The sequence below is a fragment of the Muntiacus reevesi genome, chromosome 6 (assembly GCF_963930625.1).
Source record: "Muntiacus reevesi chromosome 6, mMunRee1.1, whole genome shotgun sequence".
NCBI lineage: Eukaryota > Metazoa > Chordata > Mammalia > Artiodactyla > Cervidae > Muntiacus > Muntiacus reevesi.
In genome coordinates this window covers 88390593-88417566 of record NC_089254.1, presented here as the reverse complement: position 1 = coordinate 88417566, position 26974 = coordinate 88390593, and the positions used below count along the sequence as shown (strand labels likewise).

General features: G+C 41.9%; 1 protein-coding gene across 3 annotated transcripts in view; it reads right to left on the bottom strand.

Annotated features, from left to right (window-relative positions):
* Nucleotides 1–1517: 1517 nt before the first annotated feature.
* Nucleotides 1518–26974, bottom strand: part of STRIP2 (striatin interacting protein 2) — a 46072-nt gene continuing 20615 nt past the window's right edge. For all 3 annotated transcript variants that reach the window (XM_065938885.1, XM_065938886.1, XM_065938887.1), the window contains 8 exons: nt 26693–26767; nt 25903–26000; nt 25315–25441; nt 22718–22818; nt 19027–19093; nt 7129–7233; nt 6098–6302; nt 1518–3351 (listed from right to left, as the gene is read on the bottom strand). In XM_065938885.1, the coding sequence (XP_065794957.1) occupies nt 3101–3351; nt 6098–6302; nt 7129–7233; nt 19027–19093; nt 22718–22818; nt 25315–25441; nt 25903–26000; nt 26693–26767 (1029 nt within the window). In that variant the 3' untranslated portion in view covers nt 1518–3100. The remainder of the gene's footprint in view (nt 3352–6097; nt 6303–7128; nt 7234–19026; nt 19094–22717; nt 22819–25314; nt 25442–25902; nt 26001–26692; nt 26768–26974) is intronic.

The window sequence follows — 26974 nt, the reverse complement described above, 5'->3', positions numbered from 1 at the left end:
GATCTATGGACAAGGAAGTCAAGAGTTCCCTGGTGGCCTCGGGGTTAGAATTCCTGACTTTCACTTCCATGGCCTGGGTTCAATCCCTGGTTGGGGAACTGAGATCCTGGAAGACAAACAGTGCAGTCATTAAAAAAAAAAAAAAGCATCTCAGAAAGTCCCACCATGGATCTCAAGAGCAACCTGGGAAGTTGCTGTGACTCACTGTCTACCTGTATGTTTGGTTGCAACTGCCTCCCTATAGGTAGTACGCTTCTCTGGTCCAACGTTAGGCTCATCCACATCAACTGCTTCTTGCCAGTAGAATATGAGCAATTTGGGCTTCCCTGGTGGCTCAGATGGCAAAGAATTTTCCTGCCATGCAGGAGACCTGGGTTTGATCCTTGGGTTGGAAAGATCCCATGGAGGAGGGAATAGCAACCCACTCCAGTATTCTTGCTTGGAGAATTCCATGGACAGAGGAGCCTGGCAGGCTACAGTCCCTGGGGTTGCAGAGAGTCAGACATGACTGAATGACTAACACTTTCTCTATGAGCAATTTGACCTGTGCCACATCCAAGCAGGAGCTTTAAATGTGCTTGCGTGGTATGGTTCGGTCTTTTGCACCTGCCCTTTACTATGAAAACAGCATGTTCCAGGTGGGGCTATTCCATCAGCCTAGTGCCAGAATAAGACAGCATCTGGAGTAGAGTTAATCTAGAAAGTTAACCTGAGTTGAGCTGAGTAGCAGCTACCTGCCAGGATCAATAACAAGAGAAAAAGGTTTGTCAGAAGTCATTGAGATTTTGCAGTTGTTTATATTAGTCTACCCACAGGCATCCCTTTAACTTTTCTTTCTAGATCTAATGTCTTTAAGATTTTCTTGTGTTGAAGAAGTCAAAGGCCAATTTCTAAGTCTGGTTCAATTCTCTTTTTATTAAAGTGCTTCAGTAGATATATAGTGTTATGAACAATCAACACAAACTTTACTGAAACATTCACAAATAAAAATCTACTTTATAAATCACTGAAAAAATGTTCTTCCATGTTGTAACAGTAATCATCATTGATTGGTTACTCTGAATTTATTCCTAACCACACACACATATTCTCAAATTGGGAGATTCAAATCAATTACTGTAACTTATAGGACTGGCTTTCAGTACGTGAATGCTAGTCCTAGGAAGTCAGTAGAAAAATGATGTGATTTGAAACTAATCATGTATCCTTGGTGCCTCAGTTTTCCCATCTGCACTGAGAATTAATCTTCCCTTAGAGACGATTTATTTAAAGAAAGTATGAAATGTTACAGTTTAGTATACATCTGTGCCTTAGAAAGCATTTATGTGCATATTTTTAAGAGTAACCTGTTTGTGATTAAATTAAATACTATATATTGTATATTCAAAATAAATAGATTGATAATTGCTCTTTCCTTAAAAGTTGTCCTTCCACTTAAATCACATTAAAATCATAAAATAGAGTTCAATAATGATATACTCAGTAAATTTCAATTGCAATGAGGACTGCTGTGCTACTCAGGTGAAATTTACAGACTATATTAAGTTTCATCCATTACATATTTAACATTCTTCATGATCTCACCAGAAAACAAACAAACAAACAAAAATCCTACTGTTCTACAGCACAAGGAGGTAAAATCCAAGCTATGATCAGAGTTCTGGTTTAGTTTCTTTGGAAATTATTAGCATAAAAAATTATGACTTCCGAGAGAGACTGTGGTTGACAAAGGGTGGAGTGAATAAGCTTGATTTTGACTAGACCTCCTGGCACCATAAAAGTGGCCTGGTGCTATCACAAAAAAGATTCAGTAGTGTCCTTGTTGCAGGGAGGGTCATTTAAAGTAAAAAAGCTTGAAACTACAGATGCCATTAACTTGGAGGACAGAAGAGAAATAAAATGATCCTGACTGAATTAGAAACTTTCCTAAAAACTGTTTCAGTTGGGAAGCATGTGATTCTGCTGTAAGAGAGAGAAGTTTAAAGAGGTTGGTACATGAATCCTTACATTTTCAAAGAAATGTGTAATACTTTTAGGTAGAAACAGAATTGCTAAATATCCACAGGACACTTTGAAACTGCTAGCAGTAAAAAGGGGGGTACAAAATCACTAATCAACATAGGAGAAAAAAGAAAAATGGTAAGCTGTGATGCTCTTGGTGTTCTATTTCATTAAAAAATAAATCGATCATGAGCACTAATGGACGTGTCATCTCAATAAATAAAACCTCCTATAGTTAGCCTGTCATTTAAAAATGAACTGGGTGAAAAGGATAATTTTCTGCAATGTACTCAGTCATTTTAAGACTGAAGTGGTTTCAGAAAAACATGAAACATCTTTGGAGGAGGCCTGACTGTTTCATATTGGTTTGTGGCAGATCACTCCATGCCGTACATTGAGTACACAAGGAAATTTCACATTGAACATAGATGTCTTAAGGAATAAAGAAAAAACACTTTACATGATATACTTTTCTCTAACATGCAGTATTTATGTAACAGTAAACCATCACCCTTCACAGAGAAGATGCAGGTGCTCTAAAAATCTTAAGAGCGAATTTTAGAAAAAGGTGTCAAAATGTTAACTTTTAAAATACAGACTTAATTTCAATGTTAGGTTTGCAAACCCTCTGGTAATCCAGGGTGAGCAAGAAGAAAATGTCCTCGCTATTTTATGACCTGCAGTTCCTATTACCTATGATGAATGCTATAAGTCAAATGCCATAATAAACTTATTCCCACTCTTGGGGCCAGCAGAGGCTAGCCTGGTTCTAGCAAGACTAAAGGAGGGAGCGGTCCCACAAAGAGCCTGGCCAGGACTGATCCAGCAGGAGATTTCAAGGGCGGCTGGGCACCCAAATGACCCCAGGGCAAGGAAATCAATTTTTTTTTATCACTTAGGATCCCAGCCTTGTACTATCTCCAGGCCTAACTGTCCCCAGAACAGTCCTGAACCACGCTAGGTATCCTAAGGCTAGGCCAGCTCTACCCTGAACAAGCACTCCCAGGGCTGGAAACAAAGGCTGAGTGGGCAGGGTTGGCAGAGCACCATTTATTGGAGCCAACCCCCACCTATCAGATGCTTGTTGATAAGAGCTCAGTCAGTGATTCTGGAGCAGCTCCTCCCAACAGATGGGCTGTGAAAACACCTCTCTCTCCAGCCAGAGCTCATAGGAATAGTGGAAATCCTCAGGTAGATCCAACCTCTGCCCCAGCACACTCTGCAAGCAGTTATCCACAGGTGAAAACTCAGAGTCCTGGGGTCTGTCATACCGGCGGCTGTTAAAAGCTTCAATGTTGGCCCTCAAGGTGCATTCTTCCGCTTGGAAGTCCCATGGCCTGGCATCGATGTCTGTATTGGGAAGATTAGAAAGAAAAAGGTGTATACAACTTAGGACACTCCTCATCTTAGCACAGAGCATGGTCTATGGGACACCAACAATGGAACAGCTCAGAATTCCCCTTTTTGCAAAGAGCAATGTACAAAGTAAGTACATAACACGCTTCCAGTCAGGTTTAAAAGATACATGCCCATGTACATGTGCTTATACATGTAGAGACTATCTTTGGAAGCATCTAGAAACTGGCTAACAGTGATAACCACTGAGAAGGAGATGAGGGCCCCGAGGGAGATGAACCTCTTTCTATTGCATTTCCTTTTCATTATTTCACTCTATTACTAATTATATATATTATATTTCCCCCAAATAAAAACTCAATTCCCTCTACTGAACTTTCCTTGGAAATGGAAGTTACCATTTGAAAGAAATCACAGTTTTCAAGGAATGGTAAGAGGTGGGAAGGGGCACAAGGAGAATCAGCATGGACTAACTACTAAAGACTTTCTTGGCTTCCTGGATCCACTCCCACCCCCCCATCCTGCGCATGATAAATCCATATGCAGCTTATGTTAATATTATGAGGTGAAGTCTTCCAAGAAAGTTAAAACGGAAAACAATCTGCTTCGCTTCTATTTACCCCATTTAGACACTTATTTCAGGGCCAGAGGTATGTATTTCCCAGATTTTTTCATGTCTCGCACTCAACAGGTGCAGCTTTGGTTTGGGCTCATGAAGGCAGCAGTGACAGATTGCCATTTGCAAGATAAAACATGCCCATGTTTTAAAAACCTAGAAGAACTTAGGCGTTAGGGTTCCCTGATAGCTCAGAGGGTAAAGAGTCTGCCTGCAATGCAGGAGACCGGGGTTCAATCCCTGGGTTGGGAAGATCCCTTGGAGAAGGAAATGGCAACCCACTCCAGTATTCTTGCCTGCAGGATCCCATGGACAGCGGAACCTGGCAGGCTACAGTCCATGGGGTTGCAAAAAGTCAAGACATGACTGAGTGACTCCACTTTCGCTTTCTTTCACCTCACAAGAACTTAAACAGTTAATTGTGCTTTAGGTCTTAGAGAAGTTGCATACTGGCTTATTATCTGCCGGTCATGTGGTTCTCTTAGTTCTCTGCACTCTATTTACTGCAGCATCCTCTATATTCAAAAGAAAGTGAAGGTGCTCAGTCGTGTCCGACTCTTTGTGACTCCATGGACTGTAGACTACCAGGTTCCTCCATCCATGGAGTTTTCCAGGCAAGAGTACTGGAGTGGGCTGCCATTTCCTTCTCCAGGGACTCTTCCCGACTCATGGATCAAACCTGGGTCTCCCACATTGCAGGCAGACGCTTTACCATCTAAGCCACCAGGGAAGCCACATCCTCTATATTCAGGCAGGTGACAAATCCCAGTGAAGACAAATCATTAGTGATCTAACCAATAACTCTTAAACACAATTATGCAAATGATGGCCAAATCCCACTACAGCTCTTCAAAATAAATTCTTCCAGCTCTGGTAAGCCTATATCTTGGTAGGTCAATCAGAAATATACTGTCTCCTGATACAATATGTGATATGTGATGCAATATGAGATACAATATGCAGTTCACTATAGAATAATACATTACCTAGACTGTACTATAGCCAAAAAGATTTAAGTTGAATTAATCAAAACTTTAGATCTACCTTTTAGTCTACAGATAATGCCAGAGATAGAGAAATAAGGTAAATGAAACTACAAAGAAGCAAGCAGACAAGTCCAGAAGGTGGATATTCTGTAGGAGAGCTGGCCTAGTTCTTCAGTTTTGTCAGTGTTATGGAAAAAAAAACTTGCTAGATTCAAAACAAATAAAAGGACATAACAATCAGATGAAATTTGTGGTCCTGGGCTAGATTATGACTTGGGAAAAAAGGCTTTAAAGAACATTTTGGGGCAACTGGGAAATTCTGAACATGGACTTGATTATTAGATAAAATGAACATATACTGATATGGAAAGGTAGAGATAATGTTAACTAAAAAGAGAAGATTATAAAATAGCATATACAATTTACTTTCATTTAACTAAAACCTATACATATATGTAGAAGAAAAAATCTGTAAGAATATATGATAAGATTTCTGGAAAAAAAAAGTAATTAGCCTCCAACTAATAAAAAAAAGTAAGCCTCCAATAAAAATAAATGAAAAAAAAGATTTCTGTTTCAATCTTTGGGTGGGACAAATGTGGCATAAATATGATAATACAGTAAAGTGTTTGCTTCCTTGTATTTTCTAACTGCTTTGTAATAATTAAAGGTTATTTTAATTTTATGGCTTCCCTGGTGGCTCAGACATGTAATGTAGGAGACTCACATTCAACCCCCGGGTCAGGAAGATCCCCGGGAGAAGGAAATGGCAACTCACTCCAGTATTCTTGCCTGGAGAATTCCATGGATAGAGGAGCCTGGTGGGCTACAGTCCATGGGGTGGCAAAGAGTTTTTTAATCTTAAGAACCTCTCAGAGAAACCTGTCACTTAAAGGAACATTCTGAAAAGGGGTAATGATTCCTCAAGTGACTGGTTTTATAATAATGAATTACCAGTTTACTTGGAAAAGGGTACATGGCAGTGCCTTACTGTTTGTTACAGCAGCACCTGACTCTCGTCACACATTTTCTCATCTAAAATATGTTAACAGTTCGTACCAAAAGAGTAGAGAGGTCTAATTAGCTTTATTTAAACCCCGGGCCACTCCCAGAGGCCAAAAGCTCTGAGAACACTCACCATTCCCGTAAGCCCAGTCGTCATTCATGCGGTGGCGCACTTTCTGGTAAATGGCTGACATGGTTTTCATGTTGCTTTTCCTCCACTGGCGCCCCAGGTACTTGGTCTGTATTTTCAGCAGCTTCAGCACATAAAGTTGCAGCATGGCCTGTTTGACCTTGAGGGCCCGCTTTAGGATTGGAGCAGATTTAAATACCACCAGCATCTGTCCATTTAAAGAGGGGTAAGGGTGAAGAAAGATAGATAAGGATCTAAAGTTTCCTGGAATTTTCAACTCACAGATAAATTAAGCCGAACCTGGCTAACCTCAGACTACCGTGGGGAGTTTTGGGAAATCCATGGTCCAGGCCTCATTTAGATTTAGTCTTTAAGAAAAGAAAGGAAGCACTCCATTTACATTTCACAATTCAAAATATCTAATATTCAAAGGGTCAAAAAATTTTGTCAGCCACACATGCCATTTCTACGGTTACCAGTGTATCCTCTGGAGGTAACTGTATGTATGTAGGCATTACTTTTATTAACAAAAATGATAGCAAATATATACCCTTTCATACTATTCCACACCTTGATTTTTACTTAACAATATAATTTGAAAATTATTCCAAAGCAGTATAGAACTATCTCATTCTTTTTAATGGTTTTATTTACATTCTACTGTAATGATGTACCATAAATTATTTAACCAGTTGGTATTAATGAACATTTATGTTGCTTCCAATCTTTGATGATTACAAATAATGCTGCAGTGAGCAATCTTAGACTTGTATCATGACTATAATGCGTGACTATAATCCAAAAAACAATGCTCACTTCCTTACCAGAGCTGCCCTGAGGGAGGGTCCATATTCGGTTCCCCAAAAAGAAATGGATTGGGAAATAATTATAAAATAAGTGCCTAGAATTAGGAGGTGCCAAGTCTTATGGAGCATTCAGTGTCTGTCTATAGAGTTCACAAAGCAGGAAGTCCATATTTAATAAAAATTTAAAAAATCCAGCTAGTGAACACCATGATCTGAAGTCCTACTCACCATGGTTCTGGAATGCTTCCATTTGGTTAGTTTATTGAGCAGCCTCAGGAGATTGATGCAGGAAAAGAGGTTCCTCCAGCAGAACTGGTTGTTGTCTCCAGCTTCCTGTAATAAGCCATGCCCATCATTATCTCATGGGGCTTCCCTGGTGGTTGAGATGGTAAAGAATCTGCCTGCAATGCAGGAGACCTAGGTTCACTCCCTGGGCTGGGAAGATCCCCTGGAGAAGGGAATGGCAACCCACTCCAGTATTCTTGCCTGGAGAATTCATGGACAGAGGAGCCTGGCAGACTACAGCCCATGGGGTTGCAAAGTCAAACACAACTGAGCAACTAACACTGAGAGAGTATTATCTCAACCCTTCATGGATCATAGCCTTGTCATGACAAAGGGGCTTGCGTAACTCAATTAAGTTTTGAGCCATGCCCAAGCAGGGCCATCCAAGACAAAAGGCTCACAGTGGAGAGTTCTGACAAAACATGGTCCAATGGAGAAGGGAATGGCAAATCACTCCAGTTTTCTTGTGGTGAGAACCCCACAAACAGTATGAAAATGCAAAAAGATATGAGACCTGGGAAGATAAGCCCCCTCAGGTTAGAAGGTGTCCAAAATGCTAAGGAGAAGAGCAGAGGCAATTACTAATAGCTCCAGAAAGAATGAAGCATCTGGGCCAAAGTGGAAACAATCCTTAGTTGTGGATGTGTCTGGTGGCGAAAGTAAAGTCTGATGCTGTAAAGAACAATGTTGCATTGGAACCTGGAATGTTAGATCCATGAATCAAGGTAAATTGGATGTGGTCAAACAGGAGACGGTGAGAGTGAACATCGACATTTTAGGAATCAGTGAACTAAAATGGACAGGAATGGACAAATTTAATTTGGATGACCATTACATCTACTACTATGGGCAAAAATCCCTTAAAAGAAAGAGTAGCCCTCATAGTCAACAAAAGAGTCCAAAATGCAGTACTTGGGTGCAATCTCAAAAATGACAGAATGATCTTGGTTCGTTTCCAAGGTAAACCATTCAATATCACAGAAATCTAAGTCTATGCCACAACCACTAATGCTGAAGAAGCTGAAGTTGAATGGTTCTGTGAAGACCTACAAGACCTTCTAGAACTAATACCAAAAAAAAAAAAAAAAGATGTCCTTTTCATCATAGGGGGTTGGAATGCAAAAGTAGGAAGTCAAGTGGTATCTGGAGTAATAGGCAAGTTTTTGGCCTTGGAGTACAAGATGAAGCAGGGCAAAGGCAAACACAGTTTTGTCAAGAGAACACACTGGCCATAGCAAACACCATCTTCCAACAAGACAAGAGATGACTCTACACATGGACATCACCAGATGGTCAATACAGAAATCAGATTGATTATATTCTTCACAGAAGATGGAGAAGCTCTATACAGTAAGCAAAAACAAGACCTTGACCTGACTGTGGCTCAGATCATCAGCTCCTTACTGTAAAATTCAGGCTTAAATTGAAGAAAGTAGGGAAAAACCAATGGGCCATTCAGGTATGACCTAAATCAAATCCTTTGTGATTATACAGTAGAGGTGATGAATAGATTTAGTGATTGGATTTGGTAGAAAAAATGCCTGAAGAACTATGGAGAGAGGTTCGTAACATTGTACAGGAGGCAGTGACCAAAACTACCCCAAAGAAAAAGAAATTTAAGAAGGCAAAGTGGTTGTCTGAGAGGCTTTACAAATAGCTGAAGAAAGAAAAGAAGTGAGAAGCAAGAGAGAAAGGGAAAGATATACCTATCTGAATGCAGAGTTCCAGAGGTTAGCAAGGAGAGATAAGAAGACCTTCTTAAATGAATAATGCAAAGATGTAGAGGAAAACAACAGAATGGGAAAGACTAGAAAGATCTTCAAGAAAACTTGAGCTATCAAAGGAACATTTCATGCAAGGATGAGCATGATAAAAGGATATAAATGGAAAGGACCTAACAGAAGCAAAAGAAATTAAGAAGAGGTGGTCAAAAAACACAGAAGAACTACACAAAAAAGGTCTTAATTACCTGGATAACCACGATGGTGTGGTCATTCACCTAGAGCCAGACATCCTGGAGTGTAAAGTCAAGTGGCCCTTAGGAAGCATCAGTACGAACAAAGTAAATGGAGGTGACAGAATTCCACCTGAGCTATTTCAAATCCTAAAGATGACGCTGTTAAAGTGCTACACTCAATATATCAGCAAATTTGGAAAACTCATTAATGGTTAAAAGACTGGAAAAGGCCAGTTTTCATTCCAATCCTAAAGAAGGGCAATCCCCCAAAATGTTAAAACTATCGTACAACTAATTTCATTTTGCATGCTAGTAAGGTTATGCTCAAAATCCTTCAAGCTAGGCTTCAGCAGTATGTGAACCAGAACATCTAGATGTACAAACTGGGTATAGAAAAGGCAGAGATACCAGAGCTCAAATTGTCAACATCCACTACATCACAGAAAAAGCAAGGGAATTCCAGAAAAATATCTACTTCTGCTTCATTGACTATGCTAAATCCTTTGTGTGGATCACAACAAATTGTGGAAAATTCTTAAACAGATGGGAATACCAGACCACTTTACCTGTCTCCTGAGAAACCTGTATGAAGATCAAGAAGGAACAGTTAGAACCTTACATAGAACAACTGACTAGTTGAAAACTGGGAAAAGAATATGACAAGGCTGTATACTGTCATCCTGTTTGTTTAATTTATATGAACAGTACATCATGTGAAACGCAGGGCTGGATGAATCATAGGCTGGAATCAAGATTGCTGGGATGACTCACAGGCTGGTATCATCAGATACTCAGATGATACCACTCTAATGGAAGAAAGTGAAGAGGAACTAAAGAGCCTCTTGATGAGGGAGAAAGAAGAGGATGAAAAGCTGGCTTGAAACTCAACATTCAAAAAACTAAGATCATGGCATTCAGTCCCATCACTTCTTGACAAACAGAAGGGGAAAAAGTAGAAACTGACAGACTTTATTTTCTTGGGCTCCAAAATCACTGCTGACAGGGACTGAGGCTATGAAATTAAAAGAAGCTTGCTCCTTGGAAGAAAAGCTATGACAAATTTAGTGTATTAAAAAAGCAGAGACATCACTCTGCCAACAAAGATCCATATAGTTAAAGCTAAAGTTTTTCCCACAGTCATGTACAGATGTGAGAACTGAACCATAAAGAAGACTGAGTGCCAAAAAATTGATGCTATTGAATTGTGGTGCTAGAGAAGACTCTTGGGAGTCCATTGGACAGCAAGGAGATCAAACCAGTCAATCCTAAAGGAAATCAACCCTGAATATTCACTGGAAAGACTGATGTTGAAGATGAAACTCCAATACTTACTTTGGCCACCTGACACGAAGAATCAACTCACTGGAAAAGACTCTGATGCTGGGAAAGACTGAGGGCAACAGAAGAGGGTGGCAGAGGATGAGATGGTTGGATAGCATAACTGACTCAATGGACATGAATTTGAGCAAACTCTGGGAGACAGTGAAGGACAGAGAAGCCTGGCATCCATGGGGTTGCAAAGAGTTGAATAGGACTTAGTGACTGAACAACAACAATTATCTCAACACCTACAAGGCTTTCCTTCCCACAGAGTCTGGAAGTCACTGTTGGTCAGTTCAAGTGAAGCCTTCCATATGAAATGCTACCTCCTTTCCATCCCACTCCTCACATCCTCCCTTCTCCTCAAGGTATGCAGTATCCTTCCTCTGAAGACACAACAGCTGCCAATCCTGGAAGAGTCTGTACCAAGAGCAAGTACTGCTTAGAAAGATGATATATGAACATACGAATATCATTTGAGCAAGATTTCTTGTGTAGCTTTCTGCTTTAGGATCAGAATAAGAGATGATAGAATTTTACCCCCATACACTTTGCATTTATGTAAGCTATATTGGTAATAGCCAAGAATTATTCTGGCAGATTTCGAACAGTATTGGATGGATCTGATATTCATTACAGTTAATTTTTTTAAAAAATCAGCCTCTGCCCTCCTTTATCAAACCTTGTTGCAGTAAATTACTTAATTCTCTAGCATGGTTGGAAAAATGGCAGATGGTTAATTTGAACCAGGTGTTTCTCTTAAATGTTTCTTGATAGCTTGTGAGCACCCAACCAGATGGATGTCAGATCAGAAACAGGTAATTACTCATAGAAACATCTTTCAGGGACAAAAATAAGAGTCTTTATGGATTCTGGGGCTCATAAATATATATTGGTGTCAGAAGCTACATGAATCAGTTAACATACATGGTGGTCAACTAACACCTTGGAAGTTCCTCATGTCTTCAGTGTGAGAGGATGTAGAAGTGAGGAATGAGCAGAAATCAACTGCTTTCCGGTGAGTGGAAGATTACCCCCCAACACACACAAATGAATCTAAAGCAAGCAAGGTAGACATACATCAACTGTGAGATGAACAGCCAACACTTGTAAGGATATTAGGCTCTCCTAAAAATAAATAATACTGAGGATCAAGAAGCTGCAGGGAAACTTTTCAGAAACACTGTTTAGAAATGATGTTCTCCCAGGATGTTCCCTGGTGGTCCAGTGGTTAGGACTTGGCATGTTTACTACAGGGGCCCAGGTTCGATCTTGGGTCAGGGAACCAAGATCAGGTAAGCCACATGCGGTGGTCAAAATAATAATAATAATAATAACAATCTCTTTCCTCTAGTAAATGTTCAATATTGTGTTTAGAACCAGCCCCATGAAAACCATCTGTTTTGTTCTAAAAGAAACTTCCACAGGAGTTTCCACTCAGGTGCATTAGCTAATCTGGCTTGCCCAAAAAACAGATCAGGTTTTATAGATGTGACATCTTGTGTGGCTAACAGAGGAGACAGACTTTTATATGTTTATTTTTTAAAATAAGAAGCAGTGAAAAAAAAACCAGGTAATTATATTTCCATTGTGAGCTTCCTTTATCCTGACTTCTAATATGCATAAAAGCCTTGCATTCCTTATGGAGTATGGAAATAGCAGCCTGGTCTTGTAGAAGCAGCCCTGGAATAGGCACCAGGACACCTGGGTCATGGCTTTGACCCTGGCTGTATCATCTCAGGCAAGTAATTTCCCTGTTTCCTATAACAGGTTGAACTAAGATAACCTTTAAGATCATTTTAGCTATGACCATTCAATAATTCTGTGGCTTACTTTCTCCAGTTGGCTTAAAAGTTAAAAAGTTTTGAGTGACAGAATGTTGACTGCGGCTGCCTTTTCCTGAGAGCTGAGTCTCAAGAGTCCTAAGAGCTGCCCTAGTTTCCCCTGAAGGCAGTCTCACCTGCCCAGGGCCTTGCTCTCCTTTCCTTCTAATGATGCTTCCCTGACCCTAACTAGTCCCACTTCTGGCATCATGGAGCGGGCATCGAAAGCACACATACTGGTCAGTGGCTCGCCCAGGTTGTCTGCTTTGTCAGAGCCTTGCCCAAGCCTTCTCCCTTCTTCCAACCCAACAAATTATCTTTTTTTCCAGAAAGCCTTTAGGTCTGTGAGTACCTATTTGGATTTGCCAGTCTTCTGTCTTTTATTTTTTTTTTTTAAAGCCCTGTTATTCTATTTATTTTCTGGCTGCACTGCGTGGCATGTGGGGTCTTATTTTCCTGACAAAGGATTGAACCCACACCCCCTGCAGTGTAAGGGCAGAGTCTTAACCACTGGACCACCAGGGAAATCTCTAGATTTGCTGGTCTTGAAAATTTTTTAATGTTCATTTAAGGCAGGTCATCTTTCTTTCTTTCTTTTTTAAAGAACTCAGCATATTAAGTAAGACGCAAACTTCTGTTGGGGGATATATTTTGTGAACAGCAGCACTTGGCTGGCTATATTCTCCTGTTCCTGGTACTTAATAGTATTCAAAGCAAGAACTTAACTCACTTCCAGCCATCTGAAATTAAAAAAGAAAGCATTTGCCCATGTTCCACTCTCACAAATAAATATTTGTTTGCATACACCTCTGGTATAAAGATTCAGTTCAGCAATCACATCCTACCCTTTCAGAGCATTTCTAAGGCACAATGGTTCTGTTCTCAAAGATCCATCCACAGCTCTGCTGAGTGAGCCAAGTCAAACAAAAAAACCCAGGCTTATGCCAATTAAGTGGATAATTAACTCATGAGGAAAGGAAGAACAGAGTGTTTCTTCCTTTCGTACTGAGAAGATCAGATTGGTAAGAATCTGAGCACTGAAACAGACTTGACTGTTTTAGTCCAATTCTGTTATCCATAGAAGCAAAACCTGAGGCCCAGAAAGAGGAAGACGGTTTGGCTAAGGTCACATAGTAAACGCCCCAACCAGGGATTAAACCTCGATTTGCAGTACTCACTGAATTCTAACACTCTGTCTTTAGTTACTACTCATCTTCTGACTGCACTTCAGGAATTCCAGGCACACTTAACTAGAAGAAAATATGGTATGACCTCTTACTTTCTCAGCTTCTTTCAGACCTAATGGTAGAGAAGCTCTTTCTTATGTCCTACTGTAATTCTTACAAGCAAAACCACCAACAAGAAAACACTGAGGTTTCCTGTCTTAAAGGGGAGTGACTGAGCCTTTAAAGAAATGCTGCAAAGTGTAAAAATATAACACAACTCAAACCTTTGTGTTTTTTTTTCTTTTAAAAATATTTATGTATTTGGCTCTGCCATGTCTAGTTGCAGCACTCAGGATCTTTAGTTGCAGCATGTGGGATCTAGTTCCCTGACCAGGGATCAAACCCAGGCCCCTGCATTGGGAGTCTTAGCCACTGGACCACCAGGGAAGATCCTTAATAGCTTATTAAAGTCCTGAAGTGATGACACTACTTTCAAATTGAAAACCAGCTCTTCACTGAGAAACTGAAATTATTTATTTTTTTTAAAGAGTAAAAAGTTTACTGAAAGGAAAAGTACATGTGGAAAGTCATATGGGTGAGCTCAGAGAAAGAGTTGCACCTTTGGGAAGTTTAAATCCTTTATAAAGGGGCAGTTCTCTGGGTCTTTGTCTTCCCTCAGACAAGAAATTGAAATTATTAATAGTAACTTATCTGTTTTATAATGAATCTAGAATTTTATAGCCTAAGGAAAGCTGATGCTCATCTAATTTTAACCTTTCTTTCTTTTATAGATGAAACTCCTACAGCCTACAGGAAACTTGCTCAAGATCACTTAAAGCTGTAGTGGCAAAGCCCAGTCTGTCTGCCTTTTCTATATACAAACTCGGGTTTTTCATGCCATGTCAGTCCTGCAGTTATTTGAACCTATTTGCAAAAACATTTGCGAAGTTATAATACTTAGTGATTGAAATTCACAATAATAGTCATCTCTTGGTAAATGATTCTTTTAATTTATTATGGTTCACATAACTGAAAATGAAATCCTATTATTAGCTTACATCTTCTTTTCCCATATTGTTTTAGAATAACTTCCTTATCATATGAATTTCTAACAATTAAGTTCCTGCCAGATTAAGGACCTAGATCTAGGTATAAGAGTTATTATTCTTAAAAGTGATGTAAGGAGGTATGCAGGAAAAGAAAAGAAAATTTCAAAGTCATCTGGGAAGCTTTAGCAAACCATTTGTGCTTTGAGGAGGGATCTGGGGATGTGAGTTTAAAAAAAAAAAATCACCTAGCGCTCATAGAAAGGGTGACAACTAGGAAAATTGAAAAAAAATGCAAAAACAAAACAAACAAACAAAAAAACTTATCCATGGTCCTTCTTTTGTATAAAACCTCATGGAAAATGGATGTATACCTTATGATATGTTCACATTTTATCTAGAATAGAGAAACAATAATGCTAATTGCATTGTTGGTTTTAAATAGTGACAGTGAATGTAAAAACAAAGACTTTTTTAAGGAGGTCACAAATCACTGGCTAAATAATGCCTAAAAGGAATGCTAGAGACCTTAATACCTGAACATAAATAAAACAAAAATGAAAACAATAACACAAAAATCTTCTGGAATATATGTAAATATCCGGGTTAGAAACTAATATAGAAAAAAAGAGAAAATAATAGAGATAGATGAAAGGATCAAGCATATAAATTTAAGTGATATGAACATATTTTTATAGGTATTTTTGAATATAAATCAAACCCAAATTTGAGGAATTTTGTGATGAAGTACCTTTTAAGAATTAACTTGGGCCTTCCTTGGTGGTCCAGTGGTTAAGAAATTGCCTGCCAATACAGGGGACACAGGTTTAATCCCCGGTCTGGGAAGATCCCACATCCCAGGGAACAATTAAGCCCATGCACAACTACTGAGCCTGTGCTCTACAGCTTGGGAGCTGCAAGTTCTGAGCCAAAGGTCTAGAGCCTGTGTTCTGCAACTAGAGAAGCCACTGCAATGAGAATCCTGCACACCACAACTAGAGAGCAGTTCCAACTTGCCAAAACTAAAGCCCAAGCGCACCAACAAAGACCCAGTGCAGCCTAAAATAAATAATTTTTTTCAAAAGAACTTAATAATTTCACTTGCTTGATCTAAAAGGAAATGCCAAATATTTCTTTGCAAATAGCCAGGTCATGTAAATTCTGACCCTCTGCTTTGGATAACACTTCACCACTCCACCTGTTTCTTTATGAGCAGAGGGTAAGATTGGGCAAAATACTAAGAAATTTCTAGCTCTGATACTCATTGACTTCAAAATACAATGTATGTTTATTTAGAAATTATAAATGTATTGTTGTAATAACATGATGTTATAAAGTACACATAAAGTTAAAAGGATATTAATAAATATAAAAGATCTAATATATTTCACTTCTAAAGCATCATGTTACACACCTATTTTTCATACCATTGCTCAAAACAACCACCCAGACACTGAACATCCTATAATACTTGTTGAGGCCATACCCCCTGCCTTCGCTAGCAACCTGCTTCCAAAGATCACACCTAACTTCTATACAATCATACGTTCATCCTCCTTCTCTTATATTTGGGATTTAATTTTAATTTTTTCCTAGTTTAATAGATTGAATTTGAACATAAACTTTTGGAAATTTAGAAACTGTAAGACTTCCTATGCCAGGGGGTGAGGAAACTTTTTAGTACATGGGTAAAGATGGCCTATTGCAGAGCTAGATATCTTGACAAAACGAGAATTTAGAAATTAATGTTCCATTAACTTTGTCTTTATTTCATGTCCATTATATATGTAGCTAGAGCTCCAAATGATGTTGAACTCAGTTCAAACTCAGAAAACTGGAAAAATATGAATCAAAACTACCTTAGCCAAGTAACTCCACTTCTAGGACTCTATCTTAAGGAAGTAATCAGAGATAAGGTCAAAGATTCATGTGCAAGGATGTTCATTTTGGACTTATAGGAAGAATACTGTAATAAATGCCCAATAATAGCATGAAACAATCATTTTTTAAAAAACTAAGTAGTGGAATATTATGTGCAGCTATGTGAATGGAAACATGTAAAGTCCTTATTTTCTTAAATAATATGTGTGTGTATGAGTGAATATATATATATATATATATATATATATATATATATATATAGTTAGTTGCAACCAAATATTAACATTGGTTATATACAAGTAGTTTGGGCTTCCCAGGTGGTGCTAGTGGTAAAGAACCCACCTGCCAATGGAGGAGATGTAAGAGACATGGGTTCGATCCCTGGGTTGGGAAAATTTCCTGGAGGAGGAATCCACTCCATGGCAATCCACTCCAGTATTCCTGCCTGGGGAATCCCATGGACAGAGGAGCCTGGCCGGCTACAGTCCATAGGGTCGCAAAGAGTCGGACACAACTGAGCAAATGAGCATGCACACAAGCATGCACATATGCAAGTAGTTTAATAAGGGTATTTTTATTTTCTTTCCCCTATTTTTCTGTATTTCCTCAATTTTCTTCAATAGTATATATCGATTTTAAAGTCATGGGGGGGGGGAGAAACTTGAAATGTTATTTAAAGAAAATCCTATGTATTTAAAATGCCGGTATGCTGTGCTTTCAATTAATTCACTGAGCCTGAAAAGAGAGATAAATCTTACTCATATAAACACTAGCCCTCTCTGAGGACAGAAGCCATTAATTTAGATAAACAAACCACTGTATAGAGGATCTATGTGGAGTAAACTAGCTAGCTAAGTCCATGACTGGGCTCATGGAAGTACTTCCAAAAAATAAAAAATCTGTGGTTACCATATGACACCACCAGGTGCCACTGTAGCTTCACAGAAAGGACAAGAACACCTAGCATGAATCTGTTTTTCATTACTGAAAGGTACATGTTTTCACCCCCTCTTAGATAACAACAGTCTTCTCAGAGGCATAACAATTATTTCAATAATTTTATGTTCATATCCCAAAAGGTCAATTGGAAGATGTATGAAAGTATAGTTCCCATCAATCCTTACTTATGGGATTGAGAAGCTGACTGTGTTTTGAAATACCCTATTCACAGTAGGATGGCAACCCATCCAGTACTCTTGCCTGGAAAATCCCATGGACAGAGAAGCCTGGTAGGCTGCAGTCCCTGGGGTCACAAAGAGTCAGACACGACTTAGCGACTTCACTTCACTATTGACAGTAGAGCTTTAATGCTGTCTGTGCACCACTGTTTCTGTTAGAAAGGGCAGTCCTTATTCCAGTCTGAATGATGGGGCTGCATGTCTCCAACCTGGCTCTGCTACTTGCGACTACTTTTAACTTCTCCACCTATAAAGCACCCATGCCAACCTCATACAGTTGTTTTAAAGATTGAATAATGTCATAAACAGGATTAGACAACTCATTACCTCTCTCTGCAGAGGAAAGAAGCTCCCAGCTTCCTTGTCTGCTGAGGCCATATCTAAACAAGACAGGGAATCTCTGCTCTGGTGCTTAAAAAGGTGCTAGACTTATGGGTCTTTCTTTCATTCAAGGTCTGTCAGCTACGAGGAGTGGACCTGACAAGTCACTTCATCTCTCAGGTTTCTCATCTTTGAAATATGGGGCTGGGCCAAATGCTTCTCAGGTTCCCTCCAGTCTCAAACCTTACAGTTCTGTAAAACCTGTGCCATACAAGGTACCACTGTACTTTTTGCACAATGACGTTTTCTGACGTGACATTGTGTAGGTATTAAAAGTTGGGGACAAGGGGTTGGGGCACACACAGGTGCCATCATCTGATCATTTTTTAAGCTCCATTCATGTAAACATGGTGCTAGACTCTGGGGATATAAAAGAAAGATGATACTCTTTCTTCCTTCAAGGAGTTTTCAGTCAAATGGAGAAACAGATACAGATAAACAATTCCAGTGCAACAGGGTATGGGAATGGGCTGAGGTTCACCGAAGGAGCTGCAGCAATAATACATGATGAGGTAGACACTTGATTTCAACGTGCTGCCTATCAGTTTCATGGGATTCAGAAGGACTGAGGGACTTCTCTGATTTGCCTGGAACTGCTTCTGGCACGAGGAACTTTCTGGGTCATCCTTCTGTGGCCATATTGAATTTTGCGTCAGAAAGACTCAGGCAAGTATTTCCTGGGTATTTCTGAAGTACACACCCCAGGGTTTATATAATCTTATGAAAATGAGACAAGCCTGTGACACAGAAGGAAGAAGACAATTAGGCTAGAGCAGCAGAGATGCACCTGCCATTCAGCACAGCTGTTCACACTCAGCTTTAGCCCCATTATCTTTCTAAATTCCCCTCCTCCTCAGTGTTTTTCACTGACCCTTTCCTCTACAAAATGCTATGCTCAGCTTTCCCAAATCTTTCTCGACTGGGTCAGCAGAACTAAGTCCCTACTGCCTCTGTGCTCTTGCCAATATGCTTTTATTGATCTAAGACTCCCAAACCAGGGCATGAGGGGGCTAGAGAAGAAAAGGAAGAGCAAATGCCGACCTCTGCCACCTGGCAATTTCAAAGGCTACCAAATCCCCACTCGCTTACCAGGCTCTCCGTAGTAAGCTCTGGCAAATCCTGGATGGTACAGCATGGGTAATCCAGGACCGAGATGCTGTAAGATGCAGAGATAAGAACAGGCTTTAGGTAAATGGCAAAGGCAGCAAATGACTACATCTGAAAGGGCAGGAGGTTATTCCTCTTTAGCTAGCCCCATGTATTTCTAGAACTGCTTAGTGACTTCAGCTGAAACTGAGGGTTCCTGTGCCAAGCACCTCCAGATCCAGTCTCCTCTCCTCATAGCCAGGAGAAGGACTGAGAGTTCTTTCAGAGGCAAAAGGAAGCAGAGAAAGTGCCTCGGTATAGCCACCTTTCTCCTCTGTTCTTTAAAGAAATACATAAGCTTGTAGGCATTTGTGTTTCTGTGTTTAAGTGTATATTTGTGTGTATATAATTGTGCACCCCCAGAAGCTGCCCAAACTCATCCCACTTTACACATTATTGACTGAAGGATTTTTGCAGAAACTAATGACTGTGGCTGGTGATTTGTTATGAAAGTGAAGTGAAAAGTCTCCAGTCAGTAATGTTAAGGTAACAAAAATATGTATTACTATGTCTCTGGTCAGTAAGTTAATAACAACGTGTGTGAAGACCTCTCCTGTGTCTTACCAGATGTTTCTGAAGGCCAGGAACTCTGGGGAAAGACCACAGAAGTCACTTGAAGAGGAAGCCTGAGACAGAGGCAGCTTCCTGCAGCTGGGCCCATCTAGTAGCTCAAGGATGGTAACCACATCTGCTCCCAAAAGAGACACTGGGGGACCGCAAGGGAGCTGGAGGCTCTGCGGTGAGCCCAGGGAAGCAGGCATGAGTTAGCAGGGGAAGTAACTACCGCATGATGACGAGGACCTGGCCACTCCAAATGACAGCTCTTTCTTTCCTCCTCCCTCCTTCATGGGTACAATGCAGCATTTAGACTAGCTAATCTAATCTCTAATGCTCTTTCTGCTTCTGACATTCCATGAGGCGTGTCTTTAAAAAAAAAACAAAAAAACACAACTTTTTGGCCAGGCTGAGGGACATGTGGGATCTTAGTTTCCTGACCCAGGGATCAAACCTGTGCTCCCTGCAGTGGAAGCGTGGAGTCCTAACCACTGAACCACCAGGGAAGTCCCTTTTTTTTTTCTCCCATGAGGTTTTTTTTTTTTAACTTATTTTAATTGAAGGCTAATTACTTTATTCCCATGAGGTTTTAAACACCAATTCACTCCAGTTAGAATAACTGGACATGGATAAACGATGTTGGCAAAGCACAGGCCATAAAGAGGAATATGGGGCTCCTTGGGCCTCTTCTATATTTCAAAGTCAAAACTTCTATCCAAGCAAAAGGCAACAATTTGTTTGACTAGAAACGTTGACCTTTGTCCAAGAACCCCCCAAAGATAACCTAAAGGAACCAGGGTAGGAGAGGAGAGGGCAGTGGATGTACCTACTAGGTTCTCCCAGGGTTGCCAGTTTCACACGGCTCCCTTAGGATAAAGATTCCTGGCTGGCTCATCTACTTATCTACCCACCTTCTACCAACAAAGCCCCCATGGCAAAGTAGGTACTGGCAACCGGGAAATGAGGGTGGGGAATCCAAGATGGATTTGTTTTAATCTCATTGTATTAAATTCTACTGAAGCTCAAATTCTACCCTAAGGGGGCATAAAGTTCCAAGTTTCTAGCATATCTAGATTATAAGAGCTATGAGGAAACTGCAGTAGCAAGCTGGAGGTGCTCAAGTTCTTGAGATTATGCAACAGTAAAGCTCATAAGTAACACACAAGAGGAACCCTGGACCCAGGCCGACCTCAGCAAACAGTGCAGTTTGGCACTACCACTCTTCCAGCTCCAAAGGGAACCCGAAGGACACTTACTGGATTGTCTGCCCCCTGCTTCTAGGCCCACAGTGTGGGGGCACCAAGTTCCTAAACCCCTCTCCTCAGCCAGTTTCTGATCCAAGGGTGGACCTCTAACCCTGGGCACATGGAACAGGGATCAAAAGCCAGTTCAGTCCCTGAAGTGGTACAGGAGCACGTTTAGCTAAGGTGGGCATATTTTCACTAAGTGGCTTAGACATATTTCACTTAGTCGCTCAGTTGTGTCCGACTCTCTGTGACCCCATGGACTGTAGGTGGCTTGCCAGTCTTCTCTGTCCATGGGATTTTCCAGGCAAGAATACTGGAGTGGGTGGCCATTCCCTTCTCCAGGGCATCGTCCGGACCCAGGGATTGAACCTGGGTCTCCTGCAGTGCAGGCAAATTCTGGCTTAGGAAGCAGACAAAACTATTTGTCAGTGACAGAGGAAAAGTTGGAGTAGAGGTGCAGAGGCCGGGTGGCCACAGATGGAGGCACATGGCCCCCTGGGTTCCGTGTGCTACAGACTGACCCTGAGGCCCAGGGCTGCACCTCTGTCCGAGGTTCTTCAAGATAACAACCCACCCATCTCCTAACAAATCCCCGTTCTGTGTGAGCTGACACGCACAGGTGCCTTCATGAAGCTGTGGCCCTTCCCCAGCCTCACTGACACTTTCAGTTTTCCCTGGTGGACAACTAGCACGTCTTAAGTGCCATTTTTAAGGGGCAGAAGTCTCTTTGTAGTGAGGATAAACCCATTCTCTAGTGTTTCCCCCAAATAGGAAAAGTAAAGTACTCTCATCTTTGTTTATCCTAACTAATGCTTATAAAAGTCTATGATAGAGTCAGAGTAGGTATTATTCCCACTTTAAAGATGAAGGTACTGTGGCTCAGAGAAACACAGTGTCTTACACTTGAGATGACACAGCTAGCAAGTGGCAGATCCAGGTCAGGAATCCAGGTCCTGTGACTTTGGGTTCTGTGTGTGTTTTAAGCTACACAGAAGTAGGCTGTCTCTCCAGGGTGGAGTTTCTGGCAGCGCTGACAGACTGTGGGGCCAACATCTCCTAGCCCCTCTCCAGCCACCTCAAGTGTCATGTCAGCCTTCTTCTATTTTAGGAACCTTGCCTCTGGTAAAGCACTTCTGGGCAACTCCACTGATTAACATGCTTCCGGTCTTTGTGTAAGCAGCAAACTGAGGAACAAGGACCTACTCTGTCCCCACTTGGTTGGAGCAAGCCACAGCAACTGTGATTTAACCCTGCCTCTTCTGCTTACTTAAAGGGTCATGCTGGTGTGCTATCCTTAAGTTAAGTCAATTAACCTTTCTGAATTTGTTTCCTAATTGATGAAATGGGAATAAAACTTCTTGTGATATGTCTTAGCACTGATGAGGAGATTAAATGAAATAATGGACGTGAAAATACTGCAGTTTTTAAACTACAAATTGATCTATCGAAGTAAGGGTCTATTGTTTACCTTTAATTACAAATTCTGTATAACCCTTTACAAAATTGATTCAATTTATGATTTATACTAAAATCAGGGCTGGCCAGACAAGCCAGATGCTTCACAAAATAACATTTTTGGATCCTTTTGCCCCAGGGCTGAAATTTATTGGTGCAGCCTCTTTTGAGTTATGACATTACAGTTTTCAAAACTATTAAGTTACAAATATCTTTGTGAGGAGGCCAAATTATACATCCCACCAGTAATACCTCAAGAAAACTAAACTTGACAGTGACAGCTCTAAGACAGAAAGGACCAGGGAGAATGGAAAGGCGACTCAGAGACATAATAATTTCAAACAGCCTTTTGAAATAAACCTGTCCAGAGTCCTTACCCATTTTTAGCAGTGATGTAGGACAAGATATTTTGATTGAAGAACTTCAGGATCAATGGGATGCAGTTGGCAAATACCAAATGTTGTGATACATATTCAAACTGAATTAAAAGATGAAAGCAGAAAGGAAGCTTATTTTGGGGAGAAGAGAAGTTCTGTATGAAAAATAAAGAGGCAAGTACAATTCTGACACCCATTTCTAAGAATACCCACTGTCCACTTGTGTTAACAGTCTTCCTGTCTGAGAAGTGGGGAGGGCCATCTTCAGCCAGCCTAGCCTACATAGAAGGGGACAGTCTGCAGTGTGTGTATATTGTAAGCGCCTGACCAAAAGCACAAAATGTACACAAGCCAGAAAGAAAATCCTACTCCAGATAAACAGAAAGAATTGCTGTGAGATTTGTTCCTAAGCTCTACAGGAAAAGGAAGGCTCCCCAAGGGAGTTGCCTTCCATTCCAAAGCTCTGGCTCACAGGGGTTTTAACTGTGATGGACATGCCAGGAACAGGTGCAGCCCGGCAACTGCTGGCATCACTCAGTCAGGATGGATGCAGTGCATGGTAACCAAATGAACCACTGGAGTGTGGGCTCCAGGGTGGGTCTGGTTCACTGGACTAGTCCCTATACTTAGAATATCAGTATTTTAATGAATCAACAAGAGTCCTTCAGTCAACAGATAATGCACTAAGAATAAGTCCGAGATCTTTTTGATGGGTTAAACAATAGAACATAGCACTCCACTTGGCTCTCTTGAATCTGGATGGGGTTTGGGTCCAGGAAGACCTACTGGGGCAGTGTCATGCAGCTGTGCCACCCGGCTTTTGCGCATGATACACTGAAGAGCATCACACAGAGTTTGTCTCCAGAATCCAAACTACTCTAGGTGGAGAAACTGGTTGAAAAAGCAGAGAACTGCAGTGTTTTAAATTCCTTAGCTCTTACTGATTCCTGATCACCATAAAACAGCCATGGCAGCACACTCGGCTGCCCTCTCCCCAAGTGTGTTGTTAGAAGTGAGGAGTCAGCTTGTGTTGCTCAGTTCTCTCTTCTGCTCAAATATCTTCTCCCTGGCAGCTGACCCAGGGTATTTTATAAAGCCTCAGGTGCAGGAGCCAATACAAAACTACTGTCAAGTGACGGGAAACATCTTTCAGTTTGAGACACGTCTGTAGCCTTGTCAGGACACACTGACATGTACTGGCAAGGCCCATCAAGCCACCCACCCGTCTGGCTGTTGATCCACATATTGCCCGCCAAGAGAAGCAGACAGAAGCACACATATGCGAATCTCTTTCTACTAGGAACTATTTCTCACTCATTCCTCCTTATTCCTCCCAGCCCTGCTGCTGCTCTGCAAACACTGGTAGGAGTGTGTGTCCTCGGGGTACCCTAATACACTATACAAGATGTCTCTGACTGCACTGAAGTGGATATATCTCCACGTTGTACAGCTGAACCTGCCATGGACACAGACTCTGCAGGGCCTCCCCGCACTGAGCTCTTGCTGTTTTAGCAGCAAGCTCGGTTCTGACTTCTCAGGAGGAATGGGGCAGAGCCTCTGTGCAAGAATGAGAAGCTCCGCCTCCTCTCCAGGTCTCACCACAGAGAACACTCACTCACTGCCCCCATCTTCTCCTATGTCTTGGCAACACCCACAGCACCAAGTCCAAACTCCTTGGCATGGCAAACATTGCTCTTATGGGGAAGCAGGTTCTGCTAGTCTCAGTGGAATAAAATAAGACCCGCCTCGCAGGGTTGAGAGAATTTAATGAGATCCCACATGAACTGAACAGAGTGCCGGCCACAGTGTAATACTAACCGTGTGCTAGCACAGGTATTACTGTCTGCTCCCCACCGTCCTCTCCAGCTTCACGTTACCACCAGACCTCCCCGTCTCCCTCTACCCCATGCAGAACTCCAGAAACATTTGATTAGTTTCCAAAGGTACTTTGCCCTCTCCCCTCAGGAGTTTCACAAATCAGCTTTTCTGCTTTAAATGCTTCCTGCCATCATTCCTTGACAACTCCTGCACCCTGGCTAACAAGTTGTCTGTAGGACTCAGGTTAGGAGTCACAGCTTCTCCACCTCAGGCTGGATTAGGTGTTTCCATAGCAGCCAATACTTACCTGTAACAGCACTTATCACTCCATAATTGCCTACTTTACATCCGTATCCTTTATAAAACTTCAAAGCCCTTACGAGCCAGAGTATGCCTTATATAGAATTCCATCTCAAATGTTAGAAGAGTGCTTCACATACAGAAAAGTACGCTCGACACTCCCCCCCACCAGTCTCCTTTTGGTGGCATGCTTGAGTCCTGTCTTCCATTGCTTCAAAGCTGGCTTGGCATATTCCCAAGAAGCTAAGGATTCCTACCTACGACCCCTGGATAACGTTCAAAGGACACAGACGTTTGCAACTTTCTAGGAAAATTCCCCACCTCGTACCCCAAGCTTATGCAACATGTATCTGGATTCTGCACGACAAAGAAAAGGCTCAACGATGCTCTGCTCGACTCCAAGGCCCTTGTGTTCTTCCTTTGGGCAGGACCTGGAGGACACCTGCGGGGTGTGGAGAAGAGTGCTCTGAGCTGCTCACCTGGTAGATGTGGTTCAGTTTGAAGTGTTTGAGGAGCAGCAGGAGCAGGGCAGAGATGCTCTTTACAATGATCTCCTTGTGCCTGTTCACATCGATGCCCAGCTTCATGCTTTGGAGAACAGTGATGCTACAATGGGGAAAGGAAGAGTCAGTGCAGAGGGTGGCCTTAGTGAGAGGCCTACGAGGACCCAGGTATTTGGGACAGATACAATACACACCAGTAAGCCAGAACCTGAGAAACCTGAGCTGTGCTAGGGAAACCTCCAGACTGCCCACTTGTGAGTCTGTCTGGAGAAAAGTTCCTCTGATACCTTTGTCTCTCTCTCACCTTTGGCAAGCTTGTCCCTTAGCAATGTCCACCCACATACACATGCAGTCAGTCACTGGCAATGATGTGGCCCTCCAGACCCTCAATTCTGGGCTCGAAAGAGCACAAAGACAGCACTGCAGTGGAAAGGGGCTACTGGTGGCAGAAAGGAGACCTCCTTGGAGACAATCCCTGTAAGTGTTAACAAGGTGAGGCAGGGACGAGAGAGACTCTGCAGACAAGAGAGAGTATTTAGCAGCTGCCCCCACTGAAGCACTTACGGCATCTCCTCAGGCAGGACGTCTGCCAGAATATTGATAGAGTCTGTCTTAGCCTTGGAGGTGGGGGCTGCAGCCAGTAGAATCTTAAGTAGAGCAATCTGGGAAGCAGAAAATGAGGAAATCTACCCCATTCAACAAGGCTATCCTTCCACAACTCAGCAGCTTCAAGAGAAGTGTTTGAAATCCTTGCTCCAAGTTCTTCACTCAATAACCAAAGATCCCTGCCACCAGAAGGGCAAACTGGTGTCCAGTCCTGATGGGCCTGCCTGGGAGGCTAAGGAGCCTGAAGAGATGTGCTTACAGACTGTTCTGCGTCAAGACTGCTCTCTCCAAAGTGGATGAGAGAAGGAACAGAGAGAGTGGGGGCAATGCCTAGAAATTAGGTGGGAGGGAAAGGCAAGATCCGCCCCCCACCCTCTTCCTTCCTCTCCCTCAGACCATTAGCATCCTCCCCTCATAGACTGAGGCCAATTAGGACACCGGAGGCCACGGCAGACCTCAGAGGGACTAAGGCACTTACTCAGGAGAGGCCCCTGGAGCATCCTGCATGGAGCCTACCCCATTCCCCACCTTTCCCAAACAAGGACTTGGAGGTAAAGACAAGTCCTCCTTCCTCTGGGAGGAGCCCCAAGGGGAGATCAGAATTCTGAAGTGTCAGAGAACATGGCCTGGTGGGTGAAGGCTCAGGAAGCAAACTCAAGTGACAGAGGGCTCAGCTTAGAAGGGTTCTCCGCTATCTCTTCCTCGCAGCTGAGAAGCTCTCACAGCCCGGATCTGGCCGTCTCCTTACCATGTACTGGGGGAGGCTATACAGCATGCCCTGGTAGAGGATTTCGCATGGCGTCTCTGGTACCACCTCTTCCCCCTACAGCAAGAAAATACACAGTTTGCTCAGACCGTTTTCCAGTTGACCAAAATCTATCTTTCCTCGGCTGTGGAGGATGGCAGGACAAAAGCTGGGAGTCAGATTCATACCCGAGCTGTGTTCATGAGTCACTGCAAGACCTTGGGTCAGTTACTTTCCCTCTCTGAGACCTAATCTCCTCTTTCAAGGATCAAGGACTGGTCTGGA